This window comes from Mesoplodon densirostris, chromosome 1, assembly GCF_025265405.1.
Source record: "Mesoplodon densirostris isolate mMesDen1 chromosome 1, mMesDen1 primary haplotype, whole genome shotgun sequence".
NCBI classification, from domain to species: Eukaryota; Metazoa; Chordata; class Mammalia; order Artiodactyla; family Ziphiidae; genus Mesoplodon; species Mesoplodon densirostris.
The window spans coordinates 9,866,455-9,889,144 of NC_082661.1; the positions used below are offsets into that span (position 1 = coordinate 9,866,455).

At 49.1% G+C, this 22,690-nt stretch overlaps 1 protein-coding gene across 1 annotated transcript in view; it reads right to left on the reverse strand.

The window, feature by feature from the left end:
* Nucleotides 1-422: 422 nt before the first annotated feature.
* The window catches only part of TACC2 (transforming acidic coiled-coil containing protein 2), a 181,545-nt gene continuing 159,277 nt past the window's right edge, over nt 423-22,690 (reverse strand). The window contains exons 17-25 of the mRNA XM_060098683.1: nt 22,351-22,491; nt 21,380-21,469; nt 14,952-15,095; nt 14,413-14,489; nt 10,854-10,897; nt 4,887-5,047; nt 4,562-4,668; nt 4,067-4,187; nt 423-965 (exon numbers count right to left, since the gene is read on the reverse strand). Coding sequence (XP_059954666.1) covers nt 900-965; nt 4,067-4,187; nt 4,562-4,668; nt 4,887-5,047; nt 10,854-10,897; nt 14,413-14,489; nt 14,952-15,095; nt 21,380-21,469; nt 22,351-22,491 — 951 coding nt within the window. The 3' untranslated portion in view covers nt 423-899. The remainder of the gene's footprint in view (nt 966-4,066; nt 4,188-4,561; nt 4,669-4,886; nt 5,048-10,853; nt 10,898-14,412; nt 14,490-14,951; nt 15,096-21,379; nt 21,470-22,350; nt 22,492-22,690) is intronic.

The following is a 22,690-nucleotide window of genomic DNA, read 5'->3' on the forward strand; positions in this document are numbered from 1 at the left end:
AAAGTGGCTTAATCACCTGTCATCCACTGTGAATTGCCACCATTTCCTATTCCTTTGGAGAGGAATGGACAACATTTCAGTGTTCATCTGCACAGACTAAAGGAATGAACAGGAAGAGTGACAGCCTGCTACCAATAAAGGGAAGTAGATTTTGCCCCCCCTAAAGTCCAAGAGAATTTGTAAAAACAAAATCTAAGCTAATTCAACACACTCAATTATTTAAGTAGCAAGTCAATATTTCTCAACTGCTTCATCTTACAAACACAGCCACGATAACAAAGGAAATGTTATTTAAATCTGTGGACAAAAAAATGAGCCCAGACAGAGAAGAGTGGAAGGCCAAATCTGATATGCTTTAACAAAGGTGAGAAAAGACCCAACCTTTCCCAGAAAATAAATCACAGCCACACTTATTGCCAAGATCCAAAGAAAAAAATTTATTTACAATAGAGAATTTTATTTGAAACATGCATCTTCTTTTTTTTTTTAAACAAATCAGCAAATGCAGATCAAGTTTACACTCCTTAAGGCAAGAGTCCCTTTGCAAGCTGTACATGATCATATTAAATCCAAAAGCCGCTCACCCTGGAAACTCATGTACAAAGGGCAAGGCCAAGGTCAGCGATTTGTCTTTTATTAGAGAATCAGACAATCTCCCTGATACAGGAACTCTGAGGTCAACTTGCTATGAATTATACTAGGAAAATGCAAACCAATAGCAAGAAATTCTGATAGTCTCCTTAGTACTGCATATAATCAAATCAACTTTATTTAGAAAGGAAATACAGTAGTGCATACGAAAAAGTGAAAACAGAACCTGTCCACATAACCAGAGGGACAGCAGTGTGCCGACGGTCATATTGCACGCAGTGGTCAAAGTCCAAACATTTGGTTCAAAGTTAGCTTTTCCCCATTTTGGCAATCAGTTCATCACAAATCTTGGTGAGTTCTTCTATCTCTTTATTCTGCAAATGAAGACAAAAGAAGAGGTTGATGAAATCTGGTTGTTTGAAATCAAGTCAATCAGAACGGTCACTGGGCTTTGTAAGGGGAAGGGGTCCTCTGGGCCACCTGGTCCCCCTGAATTTATCTAAAGCAGCAAAAGAAATGACCTGGAGCCAAACAATCTGTACATCCCAGCTCTAGCTGTGTGACCCTGGGCAAGTTACACAACCTCTCTGAGCCTCGATTTTCCTTATCTCAAACGTGTGGTCAATAACATGTCTCTCTCAGAATTAAATGAGGTAAGAAATATAAAGTTCCCTGCACAGTGACCAGCACATAGTAAAGGCTTAACTAGTATTGGTCCTCTTCCGTTTATTTGTCTCCATGGATGTGGGCACAGAAGGATGGTGGCTTTTTTTGAGAAATGCCACCAGAGGGGATAAGCAAGTCTACCTGGATGGGATCCCTAGCATTATTCAGAGGATGCCAGGTGAGGAGGTACTGTGGATACAGGGCCTTAGGAGAGAGGTGAGGGCAGATGCAAGACGTCTTCAGGGGCTCCTCAAGTCACACCTTGCCCGTCCTCGGAAGCCCCATCAAGAGGAGTCAGCTACGTGTTCATCTCGCACCAGTCATCCAACAACACTGTCCATTCTCCGGGGACGGGGATCCTACGGGGTGACGCCTCCATCTGGACAGCAGTGGCTGTGCTCTCAGATGGACTAAATGTCGAGCCTGATGCTGATCTGGCTCAGTAGCCAACCTTGAAGGGTCCTCTCCAAGGGGGCGAGAGCTTTCCGGTATCCCCAGAACATTGTGCAGCCAGCTTTTCCTCGAGGTCCCCATGGAAGGCAAGTCAATCACAAGCCTGTGCCCTGAGGCTGTACTGAGGCCCTTCCCCGGAAACCCTGGGGCCTAAGACACCTTCCAGCCCGGAGCCACGTGCCCTGTGTCCAGGCTGGGCTCCAGGAGCCACTCATCACTGAGCCGGTGCCTGGGAGGAATCAGCCCTCCTTAGCAGGGGAGAGGTTCGGTCCTGGCTGCAGCCCTGCCACCAGCCCCGCCGGGAGAGAGCCCCACCTGGAACATCCCCTTGGCCTTGGCCCGTCTAGAGTTTTTGGCTCCCTGAGGCACTGAAATGCCGGTTGGAAGATGGGGCTCTGCACGGGCTGCAGGACCAGCCACTAATCCTGAAATTACTATTATCGCCACTACTTCCGCTGCTGGGGCTGCTAACAGTGATTTTTCATCTTATTGGAGCGCTTACCATGTGCCGGTCACCATGCAAACCCAGCCTAGGCCCTGTGGTCGCACTCTGTGTTCATCACAGTCCCTTAAAGGTAGCCATTATTATCCCCCCACTTTTCAGTGAGGAAACCGAGGCTCAGAGAGGTTAAGCATTGTGCGTAAGGTCACACAGTTGGTCAGACGTAGCAGGCCTGGAATGCAAATTCAGCTCGGCCTGGCTCCTATACAGCTTGGCTATTTTATGTATTAGGCATGCTGAGAGGCGCTAGGAGACCCACTAGCTATCAGTTCTTGGAGGTTCTCCAAGCTCTATCCTGGCACCATCAGCCCACCGCCCAGGAAACTGCCCCATCACGGAGCTCAGCGCACTGGGCAAAAGTCCCAGCTCGTTTTATCAAGTCCCGACTGGGTGAACTGCCCCAGGCCGTCACCTGAGAGCTGCCCTGGGGGGAAATCATGCTTCTGGATCTCCTGAAAACAGAGACCACCGTCTCCATATCACTTAGAGCCATTTAGCGAAGAACTCATGTGCTTAACCCCCTCTTCCTGGGTCTTGGTTTAAGACAAAACTGCGTCTGCAGATACATTTGTATTTTTTCTGTTATCCGAAACAATGCAAATCCAACTTGCTTTCTCCTTGTCTTTTAGCTTCCCAGAAAACCTAGCGTCAGTCACCTTCACTTTGCGACCGTAACCATCTGAACAGGCCGGGTGCCTTGAAAAGCATCTCTCCTGACCCTGGTTTTAGCTCTATTGATTTAGCTAACATCAGGATGCAATTTAAACACCATCATACCCTGATGGAAACAAGAGGGAACGATCTCAAACCTTCAAGATCTACTGGTTTAGTCCTCCAACATTACAAACCTAGAAACCGAGGTGAAGGGCCAGGCCTGCCAAGGGTCAGGATGGATGGCAGGGAGGGGCAGGGACCTGAATCTCCCGAGTCCCGGGCTCTTTCCCTGACACCATGCAGGTGACGTGAGAGGTGGTACCTGCCCACTGCAGAGGTGAGCACTGCAGAGGTGGCCCAGACCCCCTGGGGACCCCAGCCAGCCATGCTGGAACCTGGATGGGTGCTTCTAGGGGAGCAGAGGCCATTTGCGAGACACCCTGGGCTCCTGCCTATAAAGTGTCCTCACCGACGCCCACCAAGACCCCAATGCATGCGAAGTGCTGCCACCTCTGGCCACTGGGCCCTCTGATGACCCCATCCTGGGGAATCCTAAGGCTCAGTAAACCAACCAGAATGGGGGTGCATGTCTGCAAACACACCCAGGGAGGAAGCCTGCCTGGCGCACACTCACTCAGAATCAGATTCAAAGCACCCCTGGGTGGAAGGGGCTTCTCATCTGGACACCCAGGGAGATGGTGTTTAGGGTGGTCCAAGCACTTGACTGGAAATCGGGAAATCTGGGGACAAGCCGAGGGACCTCAGGAGGATCCCACCATCCGCGAAAATGAGGGGACACCTGGGGGCCCTTCTGACCCTGACGCTGCCCATGTTCTGCAGCAGCCGCTTGTCTCTCCCAGGGGGTTGCCGGGTGGGTACCATCCACTTACTAGTAAGCTCGCTGGATGCAGGGATTAAAGTACTATGCCTGGCACACTGCAAGTGCTGAGCAAGTATCTGACGAAGGAACGCTGAAACGGAATGAAAAATAGCAATTCCCAGAAAGGCAGAAAAGAGGCCAGCCTCGGGGCTGCGTTAACCTGGATCTTCCAGAGGGAGAGCGAGGCCGTGCTCATGAAGCACGAACTTGTGCCGGGAGTGCCTGACACGCGGGCTGTCCCGGAGCTGCCACGGGCGCAGGGAAGCCTAGCCTGTGTGTGTCTCAGTGTCTGGCCAGCCCGGCCCGCCTGGGCCTGTTACCTTCTGCTCCAGCGTTCTTTCCAGAGCGTCCACTCGAAGCTGCTCCTTCCGCAGGCTTGCCTGGTACGCAGCCTGTTCCTGCTGGGCCTTGCCCCGGACCTGGGCGATCTCAGCATTGGCCCTGCAGGAACAGCGTGGGGTTGGCGTTCAGAAATGATCACCCTTCCTCAAAGATGCCTCCCACTTTCCTCCTCCCAAATCTGGGCACGGGGAACGCAACCACCTGGCTCCAGCTCTTTCTAGTGGGGGCTGGAGCACAGGAGCCCATGAGAACCCCCATGCCCGTGACGCCGAGGTGCTTCCAGCGGGTACCCTGGAAATTACAACACGCATCCCTTATTTATCAAATGCGCTCTCATCTTGAACTGTATTGAAAAACACAGCTGCATTAACCACCCTGCCCAAGCCGATGGCAGGGGTGCCGGAAGCTCCCAGCCTGCCTCGGCCGGGGCTGCTGAGGGGCCCTTGGGAGCAGACCCGGGGCGGGGGCATTACCTGTCCAGCTTCTCCTCCGCGTGGACCTTCAGCGCCTGGTATCTCTGCTCTTCCTTCTTTACTCGGGACAGGTACTCCTGCGCACATTTCTTCAGCACCTCTTCATTCTGACTCAACAGAAGACAGGGGTCGAGCCCACAGAAGAAATGCCGAGAAGGGTTGGGAACCCCGAGCGCCCTGGGATGCGGGTGTAACCCCGGACAGCCAAGTCCGAGCGCCCTGGCCTGCAGGGACGGCCTTCGCGAGCGGCCCGCAATCCTCCCAGCCCGCCCCACCTGCTCCGCCACACGCGTCCCTCCTGCTCTGCCCGCGAACATCAACACACCTTGCGGAAGCCCTCCAGGACCTCCTTCATCTTCTCGTATCTCCTGAAGAGATCGGCCAGAGATTTCTCCACCGAGTTCAGGTCGGCCAGGGCTTGCTCCTTCTCCAGGACCAGCTGCTGGACCGTCTGGTGGGAGACCGACTTCTCCCTCTGTTCATCCTCTGGCAGGAGACACGGGAACAAAATGATGGGGCCCATGGGCTCCGGACCTGGTCTCAGGGGCTGGCTGAGGCCTCAGATGCAACTCAGCCTGACTAGCAAGCAATCTCAGACCTTGGCTTTTGGTTGAGACAGACGCACTCCCCCGAGCCCATCCAGCTCCAAAGGAACAAAATCCATGGCCCCAGCATTCCAGACCTGGGCCTGGGCAACATCAGATGAGATGGAAATGAACCAGCATTCTCTAACCTGATCAATGCAACCTCCTAAACATCTACCTTGGAGACCCTGGTGATTCTATTTCATTGTCCACAGCACACAGACCGATCCATAAGGTAAAAAAAGAAAATGTCGCTACTGAATTTTGTGTTGGTCCAGATTAAAAGGTGCCGTAGATTGAGCTGTGAGGGAGAGAATCTCCCTTCTTTAGTGTTATTAAGCTAAAGAGATGGTCACTGGGAAAGAAAAAAGGTTTCTTCGTCCTTAAAACATCCCATGAACCCGAAGCCCACATAGCCATGGCCCTGAAATTCTGCTCCACACAGAAATGGACATTTCCTTTGACAGAGCAAGTGTCTTAACTCCCAGGAAAAGGGAGCTATTTCTGTCAAAGTGAGTTTCTCAGTTATGCACAAAAGAATTAAATTCTGGCCCAGTTCAGACTGGCTGATCCTGGTGAAAGGGACTGCTTTGTGGGCCACTGCGAGCGAATATGCCTGGAACCCCTTGAAAACCCCTCATATCGATGGCAAAGGCTTTCTCTGGCCACGCTATAGAAAAGTCCCTCAACCGCCCAGCGCTCTCTATGCCAATCCATCATTGGTCTGGGTGGGCAAGGAACCACTTGCTCTGAACCGTCTGGAACTTTGCTGGCAGCAGAGAGCGGCGGGGGTGAGGGGAAGCCCCACTCCGAGCTCCTGTCCTTCCTTGGCCCCAGGTCAGCTGGGAGGGGTGCCTGGGCCGCAGGATGGACAGCAGCTGTAAATGATGACACAGCCATGGTAAGAGCAGCGGCCAGTGTGTACCGGGCTCTTGCACGGGTCGGGCGCCGGACCGACTGTTATCTTGATTCAGTGCTCCTAAGCCAGCACCCGGCAGCAAGGCTGAGCTTCCAGAAGTCCAAACCGGGTCACCCCACCCCAGGGGCTTCCCTCTGCCCTGGAATAAAATCCAAACCCCTGCCCCACACGCTCTGCTCTCAGCACTGCTGCGTCTCTGCGGGTGACGCCAGCCCAGAGCTTCCCGCCTCGCTCAGAGGCACCGTCCCTGAGCCCGTGTGGGAAACGCCTCCTCGGAGCGGCCCAGCGGTGGCCACTCCGTATTGTGAAATCAGACGTGTGTGTGCACATGTGTGTGCACGTGTGTGTGTGTAGAAGGCACACTCCCTGGGAGCAGGGTCCTGAGTCTGTTTTGTCCGCTGCTCTGTCCCAGAACTAGGATAGTGCCTGACTCACAGGACACCTCAATACGCGCTGTGCAGCCGGCAGTGAATGAAGGAGCACAGCCTTGAGGCAGATTTCTAGTATCCGTCCGACAGGAGAAGCCGAGTCACTTGTTCACCGAGGACGCGGCAGATCCAGATCCAAACCCAAGGCTGTGCTCATCCATTCACTGCATCTCCACGTGAGCCTCTTAGGGATTGACCTGGAAGGATGCAGCTCCCTTAGAAGTGGGGAGATGGGGCGTCCCTGGTGGCGCAGTGGTTGAGGGTCCGCCTGCCGATGCAGGGGACGCGGGTTCGTGCCCCGGTCCGGGAGGATCCCACATGCCGCGGAGCGGCTGGGCCCGTGAGCCACGGCCGCTGAGCCTGTGCGTCCGGAGCCTGTGCTTCGCAACGGGAGAGGCCACGGCGGTGAGAGGCCCGTGTAGCGCAAAAACAAACAAACAAACAAACAAAAAGTGGGATGTTGCTTTGGGTTCTTTTCCCTTAGATTCCCGATAGACGGGCATCTTTCTGTATCCTGACGTCAGGCATGTTCTCGGATGTGGGGAGGAGGGAAGAGCACGGCACAGGGGGCCACATTCTGGTTTCGGCTCCAGCCCTGGCCATAAACTTGCTCATAAGTCCTCCCTCGAGGCCCCAGGGCCTCATTGCCAAAATGAGGGGCTTCTCACACGTGAGCGTGTATCCTGATCAGCGGGGGGCTTGTTCACACACAGATGGCTGTGCCCAGCCAGCGGGGTCTGATTCAGTCAGTCTGGGGTGGGGCCGAGGATCTGCATCTGTGACAAGGTCCCCAGCGATGCTGAGGCAGCTGGTCCAGGGACCACGTTTGGAGAACCACAGGCCCGGAAGATGCTGAGGTCCTCCTACCCTGCCTCTCAGAGATCCCGCTACCAGGGCAGAGGTGAAGACCCAGGAGCCAGAGTCCGAGAGCCCACATTCCAGACCTGGCTCTGATACTTCCCAGCTGTGTGACCTTGGGCAGAGTTTTTCAGCTCTGCCCTCCGCACCTGAAACAGGGGATCATAGTATTTATCTTGTGGCCTTTGGGAGAAGATTAAATATAATGCCCTCAACACATAGTAAGAACCCAATATCAGTGACCCGTTATCAGCAGCATCATTGCCTCCCCCGAACTGGTATGATGTCAAGTCGCAGTGACCCACGAAGGGGGAGCTTTTTAACATATGGCAAGAACAGAACCGCCAGCAATCTGTTTGCTACATCTAGACTCCTAAAAGAAAGGGTGTTACAAAGTTCCACCAGTAACCAAATGCTTGTTTTTATTCTTTGAATTTTAGCTGCTTCCTTAGTTCTCAGCAAGCTGTACAATGCACATTCTGGGCCGGTTTTACGCCATGTATACATTTCACTTGGCTTGGTAAAGGAGCCATTTATCAAACAGAGTCCATCTGATTTCCTGGATCTGAGATTAGGCCGCCTCAGGCTTCCTTTCCTCCCCCCCCATAACCCTTGTAAAAATAGAATTTCTCTGTTCCCGAGGAGAGAGTGCTTCACACATCTTTTTTTTTTTTTTTTTGTAACTTGCAAATGCTGCTAGGTGCTTCAAAGCAGGAAATCAGCTCAAAACCCAAGATGCTCTAGACACAACAATAAAACAATGGCCCTGGAGATTTTCTGGCTTTTTCAGGCGGAACACTATTAAACCATGTGGGGAATGCAGCCAAAACACAAAAGCAAAAGTAACAAAAATAGAAAAACAAACAAACAAATAAGGGTTGCAATGGGCGGGTGTCAAATTAGGTGAAAAAGCATTTACTTACCAGGCTTGCCTGTTTGTTTTGCAAGCAAAGGGCAAGAAGCAACGGAAAATGGAAGCAAAACAGATAATCAGGGCAGTTGTTAGGAAAGCAGGAAAAAAAAAATCAATCGCAACAACCTGCAATGCAGAAAGCACAGCAATCCCTTTTTGTTCTGAATTCTGAATAGTCGGTATTGGAACTTAATGAAACATATTCTCTTTAGTAACATATGGTGCGAATGGACAGTGATGGCAGGACAGATGTCACATTGACATGGAGCATTTGTGAAGGTTAAACAGAGGTCAGGGAGCCAGGCTGGAGTCCAGGCTAGTGGAAGTTGGGTACAAGCTGGTTTTAACTTCAAAATGCTAGTACATTCACTCTGGGCCCGAGTTACCCTTTCCACGAGGATGGTGGGTGGGTGAGCAGAAACGAGACGAAAAATACGGGATCCAGATGAGACACATGGGTGTGTTTCCTGCCTCAAAAGAAGGCAGGTCCCTCCCAGAGCTACAGTGAGTCCCGGCCATGCCGCAGCCCCACACCATCCTCGGCAAGGACACGAGGACCCTGAAATCGACAGTGGCCCTCATCGGCGACCTGCAAGTGACTGACGGATGACACCCACAGACATGCCACCTCTCGGATGAGAACAGCTCTGGGAAGGTGGGTGATGAACGGGACAGGAAGTGAGGATGGGGAGGGGGCGATGAGGAACAGACACACCATGAGGCGCCACCCCAAGGGACAGCACTGCTTCCAGCCAGGGACGCTGGGGAGGGGGTCTCGCAGAGCCACCCGGAGAGTGCTTCAACACCCCCCAACAGGAAAATGCTCAGAGGGGCAATTTCACAGCTCTTGAAGAGAGGGGCTCTCAGGCCAAACACACCAGGTCTCCTGGAGGGGGTGGGGATAGGGGGGTGGCATGTGTGGCCTTAATCCCTGGAGTCAGGGTTCCACACGCTCCTCAGACTGTGTCTGAATTGAAAACACTGTTCTAACTACTGTCCCCTGCAGCGTGGAAAGCATCAAAGTCCAATACTCTTTCTGTCACCACAAGGACAGGCCACTATGTCAACTAGAGACTCTGACTCTGTCAGTTTTCAAGAGGGAATGTCTGCTTCTATCAAACTGCCAGCTGAGCCAGAATATTTGGTTGCTCTGGGCAGCCTGCTGGCAGGACAAAGGCTCATGTCCTCTTCAACACTGGCCTAGATGTCATCATCAAAAGTAAAAAATAAAAATGTATGACTCTGAGATGCAGAAGGATGTTTCCAGACGAGCCATGTAGGTTTGAGTGACATTTTCATGTCCCTAGACTCCAGGATGCGGAAAGGTTGCCAAACAATGTGTATGGGAAGATATAAATCCTTCCTTCTGACCATTTTCAGCAGCCGTATCAGTTCCAAGGGTTTTTTGGGTTTTTTTTTTATCTCATCCATATGTATCCATATGTTATACCAATTTAACAAAGAGGTTTCATTTGATAGAAAGCATACACCGTGAGGCTGATCCTTAAAAAAACTCCAATGGGCTTCCCCTTGAGCTCTGGGAGAAATGGTCTTTATTATAATAAACCAAAATTAAAGCTTTTTTGAAGGGAAAGCACTCAATTGGAAGCTTCTTCACTGTTCCCAAGGCTGCGGTCATATTTATCTTGGGGCAAAAGCTACAGGTGTGGTGTGATATATCCAAACGTTTGAGATGACGAGGGGTCACCTGCTAAAACAGCATCAAACTGTGGTTTGCAGTGAGCTTATGTCCTTTGGAGTAAAAGGTTTTTGAAAAAACTGCTATCATGGACCTAAGCAAATAAATAAATAAACAAAAATCCCACACCTCGCACCCAGAGTTATAACAGCATTTTTGAATGATGATCATCAGTGAAAAGACTTGGGCTTGGAACTTCTGCAAGGACTTTTCTTACTTTTTCTTAAAAAAAAAAAAAAAAAAAGAGAGCCAGGCATGTATAACTTGTAACATGAGGCCTTCTTTTATTGCAGGCCAAAGTAATCTGTCAGTACTGGCTGCCAGGGATGCTGTGTTAAGATGGATTCTAAGGCAGTGTCCAACCTCAGTGAGAAATAGTGTTGTGAACAGTTAATAGGGACAGGCAGCTGGACTGCCACGTGTTCTACTGTCCTTGTTCTAGACCTCTATGTAAAGGCCGAGTTGGGTATTTTTTCACTTGTGTCTAAACTAAATTAGGGTTTAGAGATTTGATTATAGAGATCTGATTCTCTCCCATGAGCAAAAAAATCACCCAAATATCCTAGTAACCAACCCAAATCTCTTTCCCCATGAGGTGGGCCATCCTGGCTGGGTCAAGTGGTGGCCATTGAAGTGACATTCACGGCTTCCCACAGGCATGAATAATTCATGCTAAGGGACACACATGCTGGCAGGTGTTTCCAGGAGGTCCCCAGACTCACTGATCTGGGGCAGAACCACGTTCTGGGATGCTCTGGTCCCTCCCTAAAGGGCTTCAGGCTCTAAGAGGAGCCTGAGAGGAACACACTCCGAGTCTGTACCTTCAAAGCCCTCCCCAGAGTTCAGAAATCTCAGGGCGGGCCTGAGCCCCCCACCAGTGAGGACACCCACCTATCATCTGGGCGATGGTCTTCTCATACTCAGCCACTATTTTCCTGTAAGAGAAGTAAAAATAGGTTGGAACTGTGACCACAGAATGGTTTTTAATTTCACGCGGGAGCCCATGTGCTGGATATCAACAGCCTGACCACTGTCTAAGAGGACGAGTCTTATGGGTCACAGGTGGCTCAGACTACTAGGGACCCCCCCAGCCTCAGCCCTCTTCTTGCACACTCAAATAGGTTCATTTGCCTAGTGCAAGACTCTGATCAAATCACTCCCTTATACAAAACCTTCTGTGTCTCCCCTCTGCCCACTGAGAAAAAAAGGAAGGTCAAACCTTCAGCCTGCCAGTCGAAGCCTTCTGTCACCTGGGCCTGATCTTCCTCATCAATCTTACCTCCTTCCACGCCATCTCGTGAACACAGCGATTCAGTGAGAACAATGATTTCTTGTCTGCCCTGAGCTTTCTCACCTTTATGGCCTTGCCCATGTTGTTCACTTCCCCTCTCTCTTTCCACCTGTCATAGTCTATTTCTGAAGGGCCAATTCAAATGCTACCTCCTCCAGGAAGACTTCCCTGATTTCTCCTTAGAACCCCGTAACATTTTATCTGAATCTTCTTCCAAAACATACATCATAGTACTTGAGTGGAAGCTCCTCAAGGCCCAGGGACCACTTCTTAGTCACCTGTGTTGTTGAGTGGGGAGTGGCAGGGGAGGAAACAGTAGCACTTCTTGGGTAGGCTCAATAAAGCGAAGCTGCACAAAAGCACTAAGATCCCTTGCTTATAAGATGAAAGGAGACTCTCAGAAAAGACTTGAGGGTTTCACCTACATGATCCAATCCACAAGAGAACCAAGAGCTACTAACCTCCAACAGATCTAGGACCTGATTGCAGCTGAGCCTGCCTCTCCGAGCTGTGTGATTTGGCCAAGTCAGTAATGGACGCTGAGGGTTCAGCTTACTGCCTGGTACAGTGAGGATTACCTTAGACCTTGACTTTCAGGACTGGGGGGTGGGAATTAAATGAAGTTAAAAGCAACGGTGACAGCAGAACACACTCTTGCAAAGGCTAAAGGCCTTGCAGCTGCTGGGTGTCTGTCCCTGGCTTCTTGACCTTGGCCCCAAGGTCACTGCCTCACCCAAGGGCAGACCCACCACAGGAAAGGCAGCCACAGCATGAGTCCACTTGCATTCTCTCTCTGAATCCTACACAGAGACACTTCGTGTCTTCTGTGCTTAAACAACCCCTCCTGGCACCCCTGAATCACAAAACAGTGATGGATCTCTGAGGCTGCCCCATCTAGACCCACCACCACTGAGGGCGGAGGCGGGACCACAGCAAGTAAGGGATGTGTCCTTTCAGAAGTGCTAGGAGACCGGGGGCCAAAGAAGTGGTCTCCCTAGAATTGCTACACAGGGTCATTCAGGAACCTTTCCAGGATCCCAGGGTTACAAAGTGGCAGAGCTAGGATTCAAACCCAGGTAGCAACTCTGGAGTCTTTGTTACAACCCTTCGGTTCCACTGCCTCCAGGCATTGTGACTTACCCCCATTTTACAGATGAGGAAAGTTAGACACAGAGTTAAGAAACAGATTCAGAGAACCTGCTGTATAGCACAGGGAACTCTACCTGACTCCGCTGGACAGTAGAAACCAACACAACATCGTAAAACGACTGTACCGCAATTAAAAAAGAAAGAAAGAAAGAAAAAGAAACAGACTCAGAAGCAGCTACAAAGCAGGGCCTGACTTCCACCTGGTCTGGTTCCAGAGGCTGACGTTTAGGGCACCAAAAACTAGTGCTTCTGTGCCAGCTGGGGACACTTGAAATCCCACTGTACCAGTTAGCAAACCCTGGAGCCCCCAGAGGTACAATTTCTCCCAGAAAAGCAAAAGGAATCAGAGACAAGAACTTCCAGCCTCCCCGTATGTCCTGCCTTCACCTTGAGTGCAGGCAAAAAACCAAAGCCACCCGGTTCCCTCCCCAACTCCCCCTTAGCCAAAAAAAAAAAAAAAAAAAAAAAGATAAAAGAGATTTTAAAATAATGCAACTACAGGGCCTCAGTTTGAATGTGAAATAGCACTAAGATTAAGCTCCAGAAGTGATCACAAAAACTGTCAGCAGAAAGATGGAACTAACAGAAGAATTTTCAGGAAGATACTATTTGACTTAGAAAATGGGATATGATCACCTAAACATTTGCTTATTACTTAAAACGGTAGCCAGGAATATGATTTTGATAATTAGCTAACAGCACTACTGCAATTAAGTGTACTAAAAATGTACAAGTTCTTCAACCAATGTTTAAAAATGCATTCATTCTCTTATTCCCACACTTTGAGACTTTAAAATGAAGCCTAGTATGTATCCTTGGCACAGTGCCAGACCTTCTGTCTTGTTAAAATGATTGTGCTTGAATCCATATCTTCTCTTGCAATTGCCTCAGTTCGTGCTGAAGAAAGGCAGGTGTGTGGAAAATGAACTATGCCCCCTCCACCCCGCCATGAGCAGTTCTTAGACCCGGCAGCATCCAGAGCCTGGACAAGACGTGCTAACCCAGGACGGTCAAGAGCAGAGGTTTGGGCCAAAATTGCTTTAAAAATGCCACTTACAATATAGTTTTAAAAGTCACATCCCAAGGGTAAATTCTAGCCCCAGAGATGGCTTCTTAGTTTCTAAGAAGATGATGAATTGAGAAAGGAAAAAATGGGGAAAAGGCATGTGAGGAGTGAAAGCAAGAGGCAGGCAGCTGGGTACAGTGGGAAGAGCTTGGGTTTCAGAGTCAGAAAGGTGGAGTCAATCCATGTTCTTGTGAACTAGAAGCTCCAGGGCCTCCGTCAAGTCACCTGACCTCTCTGAGCCTTCCAGCGGGGCTGGCCATCCCCTCGACAGCTGTGGGGTGAGACAGGCTGTGTGTCTCCAGCCAAAAGCACAGTGCCTGGAACACGGCAGGTACTTACCGTGTGGTAGCTGTCATACACCTATGACAATAGGCAGCAAATGAAAATAAATCACTCAGGCGACATTTGGGAGACACCCTCAATGTTTATCGATTGAGACTGGTGAAATTAATTATGTTAGACCCTTAAAAGGACTGTTAAGCACCTGTTGAACAATAAGGTCAAGATGTATAAAAATCTGTCCAAGTTAGGCTAAGTTAAAAAAGAGTATAGGGTAATGTACATTTCTACACTCCACTTTTGAAGAAGAATGGAGGCTACATAGATACCTGAACACACTTGGGATCAGAAATGGAAAATTCTGGGAAGGATACACCAGAAATGGTGCATAGTAGTTACCTGAAGGGTGTGGAACCAGAGGCTGAGTGGGAAGGAGATGTGTTTTTCCTTGTACATACATTTATTTGATTGCATTATTTGATTCATGCTCATGGTATTTTAATAATAGTAATACACTAAGAATACTTTTGTGAAAATACAAACCTTGTGGAATAATGGATAACTTCTATAGAGGACACTGTTCATGGGCCACACCAGCTCCAGCTGTTATCAAACCACAGGTAAGCATCCCCCAGGTACCAGGAAGCCCGAGCATCACAACTGACCTCATTTCCATCACTTCCCGCCTGCTTTCTTCATATTTATCTTTCCAGTCCGAGACCTCTCTCTCCTTGGTTATGATCTAGTATCAGGGAGAAAAAGAGGAAGAAGGTTAGTCTCAGATGAGTCAATTCAGATCTGAGCAATTCATACACCAAGACAAGGAAACACTAAATAAATATGGAATTAAAACCTGCTACACCAAATAACTGTATTTAGAGAATTTCCCCGAGCATGAGATAGAAATAAGCCAAACATGAGACTTCCACAATGCCCACAGAGAGCAACTAAAAGGCATGTGCTTTTTTGTTATAACTCGAACGAGGCCCTAAAGGCTCGTTAAACAATAGTGTCCAAGATCAAAACCCATGGTTTGCCGCCTGTCTCTGCCTGCAGTGGTCAGAGGAGAAAGTCTGTGTCCAGAGATGCTGGCTTTGTGGGATGTGGGTACATACACTTATTTACAAATGGCAGAACCCTGAGCTTTTTCCAGGGCACCCAGAGCTGGCCTTGCCTTCTCTGAGCCACACACACGCCACAGTACCTCTGCCCTGGCGATCTGGAGGGCGGAGTCCAGGTCAGGCTGCTGGAACAGAAGGCCTGTGGGTTTCTCTACCTCAGCCGTGCCGATGCGGGAATACAAGGCTGTTTTGGAGATGGTGACGTCTGTTGGGTGAGCAGCTTCTCTCTGTGGAATGGTTTTTAATTTTAAAAAGTTAACATTAATCTTATGACAAAGAGAATTGCATCCATCCTCTCATGAATGGGTCAGTTGTATGGTTTTGAAACAAAGAACATCGAAAGTATGAGAAAATGCTAAGACTAATGAATGGGGAAATGCCGGATACAATCTACGGAAATCTATCATTCTGCACCTGCACCGGCTGACAAAGGGTCTAATGGCGGATGCCTCCCCAGCTCCCAGGACCTGGAGTCGAGCACGTCTGGTGCCCGTTTATCACTGCCATTTATCAGCCGCAGAGGCATTTAGGCACGGTGCATAAGAACCAAGGTCATCTTCCAGCAGGCTCCACTTCCAAAATAAAAGCCTAACGGTGAACAATGTTGAATTCTACTCTATGTTTTCCCAGTTTTGAGTAACCACAGATCTGATCATTTTTGCAAGACGTGTCTACATTTCAACCTAGGGGACATTGGTTAGCTCTATTTGAAAGGATATAATTCACACAAAGCTTAAGGCCTACCATAGCTCTCAACCAACACCACCTTCAACGAGCTAGTTTCTGGGTGCCGAAAGGTAAGCAGTACGTTGCAGTTACAGCGTCAGCGGGAAAATGGAAAACTGGATCACTGATGACATCCACCTGTGCCGATAAGCCCCTCGATGAGTGGTGTGATTCCCTGCCCCTACGACTGACGCTGGACAGTCACAAGCCTCCTGGGAGGGAGGAGAGGTCTGTGCTGACTCTTCCTCCCTTTGCACAAATGCTCAGCCATTTCCAACACACCCGAAATGCAGCATTAGGAGCATCGTCAACCAGTGCAGCAGGGTTGTCAATCTAGTTCTACTGCAAAAGACATGTCAAACCAATCACACTCCCAGTCCTATTCATTAACCTCCTGGCCCGTCGTGGTTGCCAAGGCAAACCTCCACCCTGGTTACTAGAGTCCAACTGGACGTGAAGCAATGGGGGTGTAATGGGCAGAGGGCAACTGCTTTTTCTTTGGGAAATTTATGAGAAGAGATGGAGCCGTGAACAGAACACCACAGTGTAGAAGAAAGAGAGAGATGTGGGAAAGGAACGGTGAGGACTTATCTTGTAGATGGAAGCAGAGGAGATGAAAGAACCAATGGTAACTGGGAAGGGTGGTGGCCCGAAGGTGCTTGAGCAGAATTTCTCTCCTCAATTACGGGAACAGGCATGCTTACCCTACTGTGGCCTCAGAGACAATGAACTTGTGACAGCTTAGAAAAGGCAGGTGGAAGCTTAATGGATAGGACTGGAGGTCACCGAGTTAGGACCAGTTAGTTGTATACATGCACGATGAACTAAGTGGTTTAGGCTGTCCTGGAAGCGAGCGTCTGCTGCGTGGGTGTCACTACCCCTGCCTGGCCTTGAGTATCTGCGCTAACTCTCACATGGGACCCAGAATGACCACTGCTGGTCAGAGCGGAGCACCAGACCCCAGGGACACACCCAGCTGTCAAGTGGGATGCCAGGATCTTCGGTGACGGGACACTTGAGCAGAACACAAGTTTAAAGCCCTCAGGAGCAGGCAGGCTGACCTCTCAGAAGAAAGAGGGCCACCAGACCAGAGGGCAGAGCCTCTCCCATGTAGGCGTTAATCTCTGATGTCTGAGATGTTTTCAAGGTTCTACTTGTCAAATGGGAAACTTCTCAGGAAGTAAACAGAAAATTATACCTAGACACCAAGACTCAGTATTTACATGTATCGAGAAAGTTCAAAAACACAAAATTCTGAAGAGTATTTTTAAAAAACCTGTTCCTGTCACAGTTAAGTAAAATAATGTATTCTTTGAAAAAAATTAGAATAAAGTTTTAAAATGGAAAGAAACTTAGACACCATCCAACTCATCCTGGTCCCTCTGATGATGAAAAAATTGAGGATCTAAATAAGATTTGGCCAAATCGTTTCCCAGAATGAGATTCAATTCTGACCCAAGATAAACCAGCTCTCTGAAGTGCAAGAGAAAATGAATTAAAACTGACTTTATCATACTGGGCAGAAACAAAATATGGCCAGTGCAGGAATTAAAGATCTTTAAGCTGCCTAATGCCCTTTGTAAAACAAGGAAGGGGATGAAAAATAAACAAAATAATGAGCCTAAGGAAATGCAAATGGTTACTACCAGATACAGTAATTCACTATCACCGGTCATCCTGGCCACCTGGTGTTTTCAATAAAGAAACATGATGACTTAAGAATCCATTTGAATTACTACCAGAGTCTCTGCATGTTAATGCAATTCAAGGTACACACCCTGGTTTTCTCTTACAACCAAGAATTGTTTTTAACTGAAATTAATAGATTTGTCTCTTGATGATATTTTAAGATCAGACTTAGATTAAGCTTTGTTTCTCCCACATAACCTCCCACTTGCTACTTTAGAGGAACCAAAAAGCCACCAGAATCACAAATTAAGATGCGAAATGGCCACGACTCAGACAGCACGGGACCAACGTCCAACCTCTCAATCCACTCCCTCAAATCTTGGTCCCTGCGGGGACCCCTGGGGCACGGTCACCTGGGTCAGGCCTGCAGAACTCATGCCTGGGGTCCTTCTGGCCTTGCAGCCAGGGGCGGGGGGTCTTGTCCCTCACCCAGGCTCACAATACTCCTGGTGTCCAAGCCGCTGTTGCCAGGCTCAGGGGAAGCTGCCATGTCTTGGACCAAAGCAGGATCGCCGTCCCCGGGAACCAGGTGGGAGAGCAGTGACAAGGCGCAGGGGTAGGGCCCGAAAGCCGAGATCAGGTCATGAGCCAAGGTCATGGAGCGTGGACACAGGCTGGGCGCTTGGGGGGTGTCGGGGCCACGTGGCGCCAGGTCGGGCAGAGAGCAGCCTCACCCCAGTGCCGCCCCATCCACATCTGACAAGGGGCGGGTCTCAAGTTCAGGATGGCAAACAAGAGGAAGGCACTTGATACGTGCCCTTACTCGACTCCCCACAGGAGGCGCCACCACCACCAAGTGGCCTCTCCGTCCCCCTGGGTCAAGACATGGCCTCAGACCTCAACACAGGCTGCAGACAATAACCACAAATTCTTGAAACTGGCAAATAAGCTGAAACCCATGTGCCAGCCCTTTGCCACTGCCCTTCAGACTGTTCTTGTGGGTTTCGGGTATCACGTGGTTAAATGGCCGGGGTGGGTGGTTTCTGGACACAGAAGGAGGAAAGGAAGCTATGCTATCAGGCCGTTCACCAACCATACAGTTGCCCCAGACCTGATTCCTTCTCCCACTGATGCTGCGACAGCCCAGGCATCTTCCTTTATGGGCCAGGACTCCTGGAGGAATCACACACTGAAGATTAATACCCTTTCCCTCCCAGGGGAGCCTGTTTCTAGGACCTCCTCGGGTCCCAAAGCTTGCCATTTGTATGATCCTTGTTCCTATGTTACCCAGACACATCTTTCCTTCTTTATATAGGGTCCCCCTAATCCCAAAAGGCCAGATACTGGACCATAACCAGTATCTGTTACACACACAGATTAAATCCATCCCTGTGCCCTGCAGCCCTTGGAAAGCCATACAGATGGAACGCTTAGGTTCTATCCACCCTGCTTTAGTGGTGAATCCAGGGCTGCTGCACCTCACAGCCAGTGACCTGGTCAGATGCCCCCCAGGAGGACACAACCCAATTCAGTTCCACCAGAAGTGTGCAGAAGGAAAACCATAAAGAGTCTGACACCCCAGCCCCTGTGGAGTTTCCCTCATTTCTAACGTTTTCTGACTACTGAGACAGGAAACCGCACAGCAGTGCCTGGAAGGCTGGCTTTGCTGGCCCTCAGTCTGAAGGGAAACGTGAGTGAAGCTGCTCACAGGAGCGACCAGAAATCACCCCCATCATATTTCATGACGTTTTTCATCCCCTCAGTATGAGTGTTTTTCATTCCAAGTGATTTCATTTTGTGTTAGCAACAGTTTAAGACCATGCTGCCAGAAACACTGGGCTAGGTCACCTGCAGCTGAAACATATGGGCAGAAAAAAGAGCAAATTGGATACACAGTTGCTGTCTTCTCTTTCTATGTATCAGGAGTTTCCAATGCGCTAAGGGGCAAGCAAGCATCTCACCAGCAAGAAGCTCACAGAAACCTAATTGGGTTCAGGTAAATGGACCACCCTAGGTCTGGTGAGCTACAGAAAAGAGCATCTATTTTTCGTGGGCCAACGTCACTAGTTTAATATACTTCTTACAAAAGTGGTACAAGTTCCTATGGTAAAGAAAAATGTTCCTCATACTCCAAGACACTTCTACCCCTATGGAACAATTCTTTTAACACGCCCTTCTGGAATACATAAGGAGGGAGTGGGGGCTGTCTCTCCAAACCACACTCAGTAGACTCACGTGACAGTATTTTCTCAATCAAAATCGGGACATATGGTCTGAGAACAGGCTTTAACTGACAGGAAGCCAACTGCTGGCCGTCTCTGAGAAGGAGGCAAGGGTATCAGGCAGTCCTGAACACTTCATACTCAACTGGAACCACTGAGAACATGCTCAATTCTGCCTCAGACTTCTGGACAGGAATAAACTGTATTTATAGTGACCAAACGTCAAGCAATTCATTCTGTGTTTAAGCCACTACCCAAGGACATCAAGAAATAAATCTAACGGGGAAAAAATCCTTACTGCTTAATGCATTCTAAAAATCTCATTTTTACAGAAATTAAACCCAAGTTTATGGGTTGGCCACAAGAACAAGGACATCAGCAATCGGTGTTTACATTCCTGTAAACACCCGATGTTCCCAGTCTGGACACCAATGGGATGACCTTCTTCTCTCACAGAGAGATGTCTCTGGAAAGGGGTCCCCATTTGGTTCCAGGGAAACCACATGTGAGGGACCCACAGGGCAGGGCCAGCAGATGAACTCCTGGTCCTGTTCCAAGGACCAGTGAAGGGAGAGAGCACGGGCCCCTCTGCCAAGTGAGCTGTTACTTGAGATGTACAGGCAACGAGCTCCCATATGGAGATTCTAGTGCTGGTTCCCGGAAGGCCAGTGAATCCCAGTCAGGCCTTGGGCTGGTTCCCAGGCTCCGTTTTCCACATCTGTAAAATGGGACCTGGACCCGCTGTCTGAAGAGAGATGTTGGGAGAGTCTCATCAGGTAACAGAGGCACAAGTGAAGGTCACCTCCCAGCAGCTTTCACTGATCGTACACCTACTGTGTGCCAGGCTTTCTGCACGTCACCTACCGTCCTCACAGCAACGTGCAAACTCACTGCTATTAGCCTCTTGGCACAGATGGAAAAACTTGAGGCTCAGAGAGGCTCACCAACTGGTTCAGGGCCACAGAGCGCACTGGGGCCCAGTCCTGGTCTGACAGCCCAGGTTCACCGGGCTGCCAACGGGGGGTGGGGTGTGGGAGAGGGAATGAGGCGGATCCTCAGAGGCCAGGCGCACCCGTCAGCCCTGGGGGTGGGCTGAACCTCCCTGGACCACGCTCCATCGTGCATGTCATCAGCGACACATTCTAGTTGTTAAGAAAAATTACTCCAAACTTGGAAGCCAGCAAAACAATTTCTGCAGGTCTTGTCAATATCACACTCTACCCTAGAGAAGGGTTGGCAAATTACAGCGATGGCTCAAATGGCCTGTCGCCCTTTTCTGTAAAAAGGGTTTTCCTGGAACTGACCACACCCATTCCTCCACGTGCTGTCCGCTGCTGCTTTAGCAGAGCTTCGGTGCCTGAGTTGAGTAGTTGTTACAGAGATCAAATAGGTGCCTACAAAGTCTGAAATATTTACGCTTTCCCGTTGCAGAAAAAGACCGCTTTTCTGTAATCCTTTTGACCCTGGCCTAAGGGTCGTCTGACGTCTCAGGAAGGTCTTGTTTTCACCTATTTACTATTGACCAGGATCCAGTCTCAGTATAATTAGATGTTAACTTGTTGAAAATAGAAAAGTTGCAAATTATTTTTTATTAGTAGCGAAGCAAATGATTTCTATAGGAAGAAAAAAGAACCTCAAAGGCTATGAATTATCTGTCCTGTTTAACTAGTATTAACCTGTTTTATATCTAACTTTGCAACCTTATTCCAGCTTCCGTACCCCACTGACTGGACATCGGTTTCTCGTATTTTTCTTTATTCAACAAGCTTTACCATCCTGCTGGCGTGTTCAGTGTGTACTTACGCACAAATTACACTTTTAGCTTTTTGGAAAATCATACTTTGTCGAACACCTGCCTGGCCATGGTTAGCAAAGAAGCTTCTGGACCACACAACATTCTCAAGAGGCAGCACACGGCAGCAGCAAACCGGTACCTTGGTGTCCTGGCGGCTACGGGAAGCCAGGGTGATCTGCCTGGCCAGCTTCAGGGCTTCTATCCGCATGATGGCAAACTCTAACTCCTCCTGCCGGAGGGGTGGGAAATGAGCAAACCGCAGGGGAAATGCATCGAGACAGGACGGAAATGTTTTCCACATCCAAGAAACGAATGTGTCACGTGAATGTGTCATGACAGGTACTCGGGGAAACATACGCGCTGGCTTTCTTTCACAATTAACACCTCAGCAGATCATGAAATAAATGTCTCATTTCCCTTTTTTTTTTTTTTTTTAAATCACCCTTTGGGATGTCTGGCGGGAAGTATTACGCAAATACGAAATAATTTTTAAGATGGGATCAGAATTTTTAGTGCACTGTTCTTTCAATTTCTCTCCTTTTGTTCACTTCATGTCAAGTTGGCCAACAATTTCCACGAGTGGATTTGCAAATCTCAAATGACTATTAACAATCTCTCTTAAGTTTTTGCTCTGAACATCCCAGTCTAGAGGGTATCAAATTGAGCTGTCAAATTTAAAGCACAGACTGTAGACAACTGTTTTGGTGCCAGATACAAGACCTGAGTCCAGATGTTATCTCAACAGGGGTCTGAGATAACCCTGTATACATAAACAGCCTGGCTCCATGGTGAGCTAATACCCTTGGTTCCATGAATAAATCAGAGAAACTGCTTTTGGGGCTATCAAAACTTCTGAAAAATGACTGCTTCGGTCCATTTTCCAAATTGAAATACAAATGGTTTGTTCCACATGTAACGGCACAATTCATAGCACTCTGGCGTCCTGGGTAAAGAACACCACATATATCTGTCTTTGAGGGGAAGCTATTCCATCTGAAACATTCTCAGCAATGCTCCATTAAATCCTGCCTCATTGCATTTGGAGTTCGGAGGTTCATTCTCTACTGAGGTTTTGACAAACTCCCCAAAGGTCACACGTGGGCTACAAACCTGAAGTTTCTGAGCAAATACTGGGGGGTTCTTTTCTGCTAAGTCGGGTTCCAGATAGTCAAGCGCACCACAGAGAGAGGCTGGATGAGCTAGCCTGCTGAGGAGGGCATCAGCAGAGGCAAAGGAGCCCTCAGGAGCTGTCTGAAGGCCGGCAGAGGAAGACACAGAGGAAAAATAGAGGAGAGCAGAGTGATATCGGTTCCAAGCAAGGACCACCCATCTATTGGCTGGACATCTCTGCCTTAAGGCTGAAGAGAGTATCAGTTAGGTGCCAATACTTTCCTTTTCATCTGGACTAATTCCCACATGCTGATCACGGGCACCGTGAGATCGGCAGGCC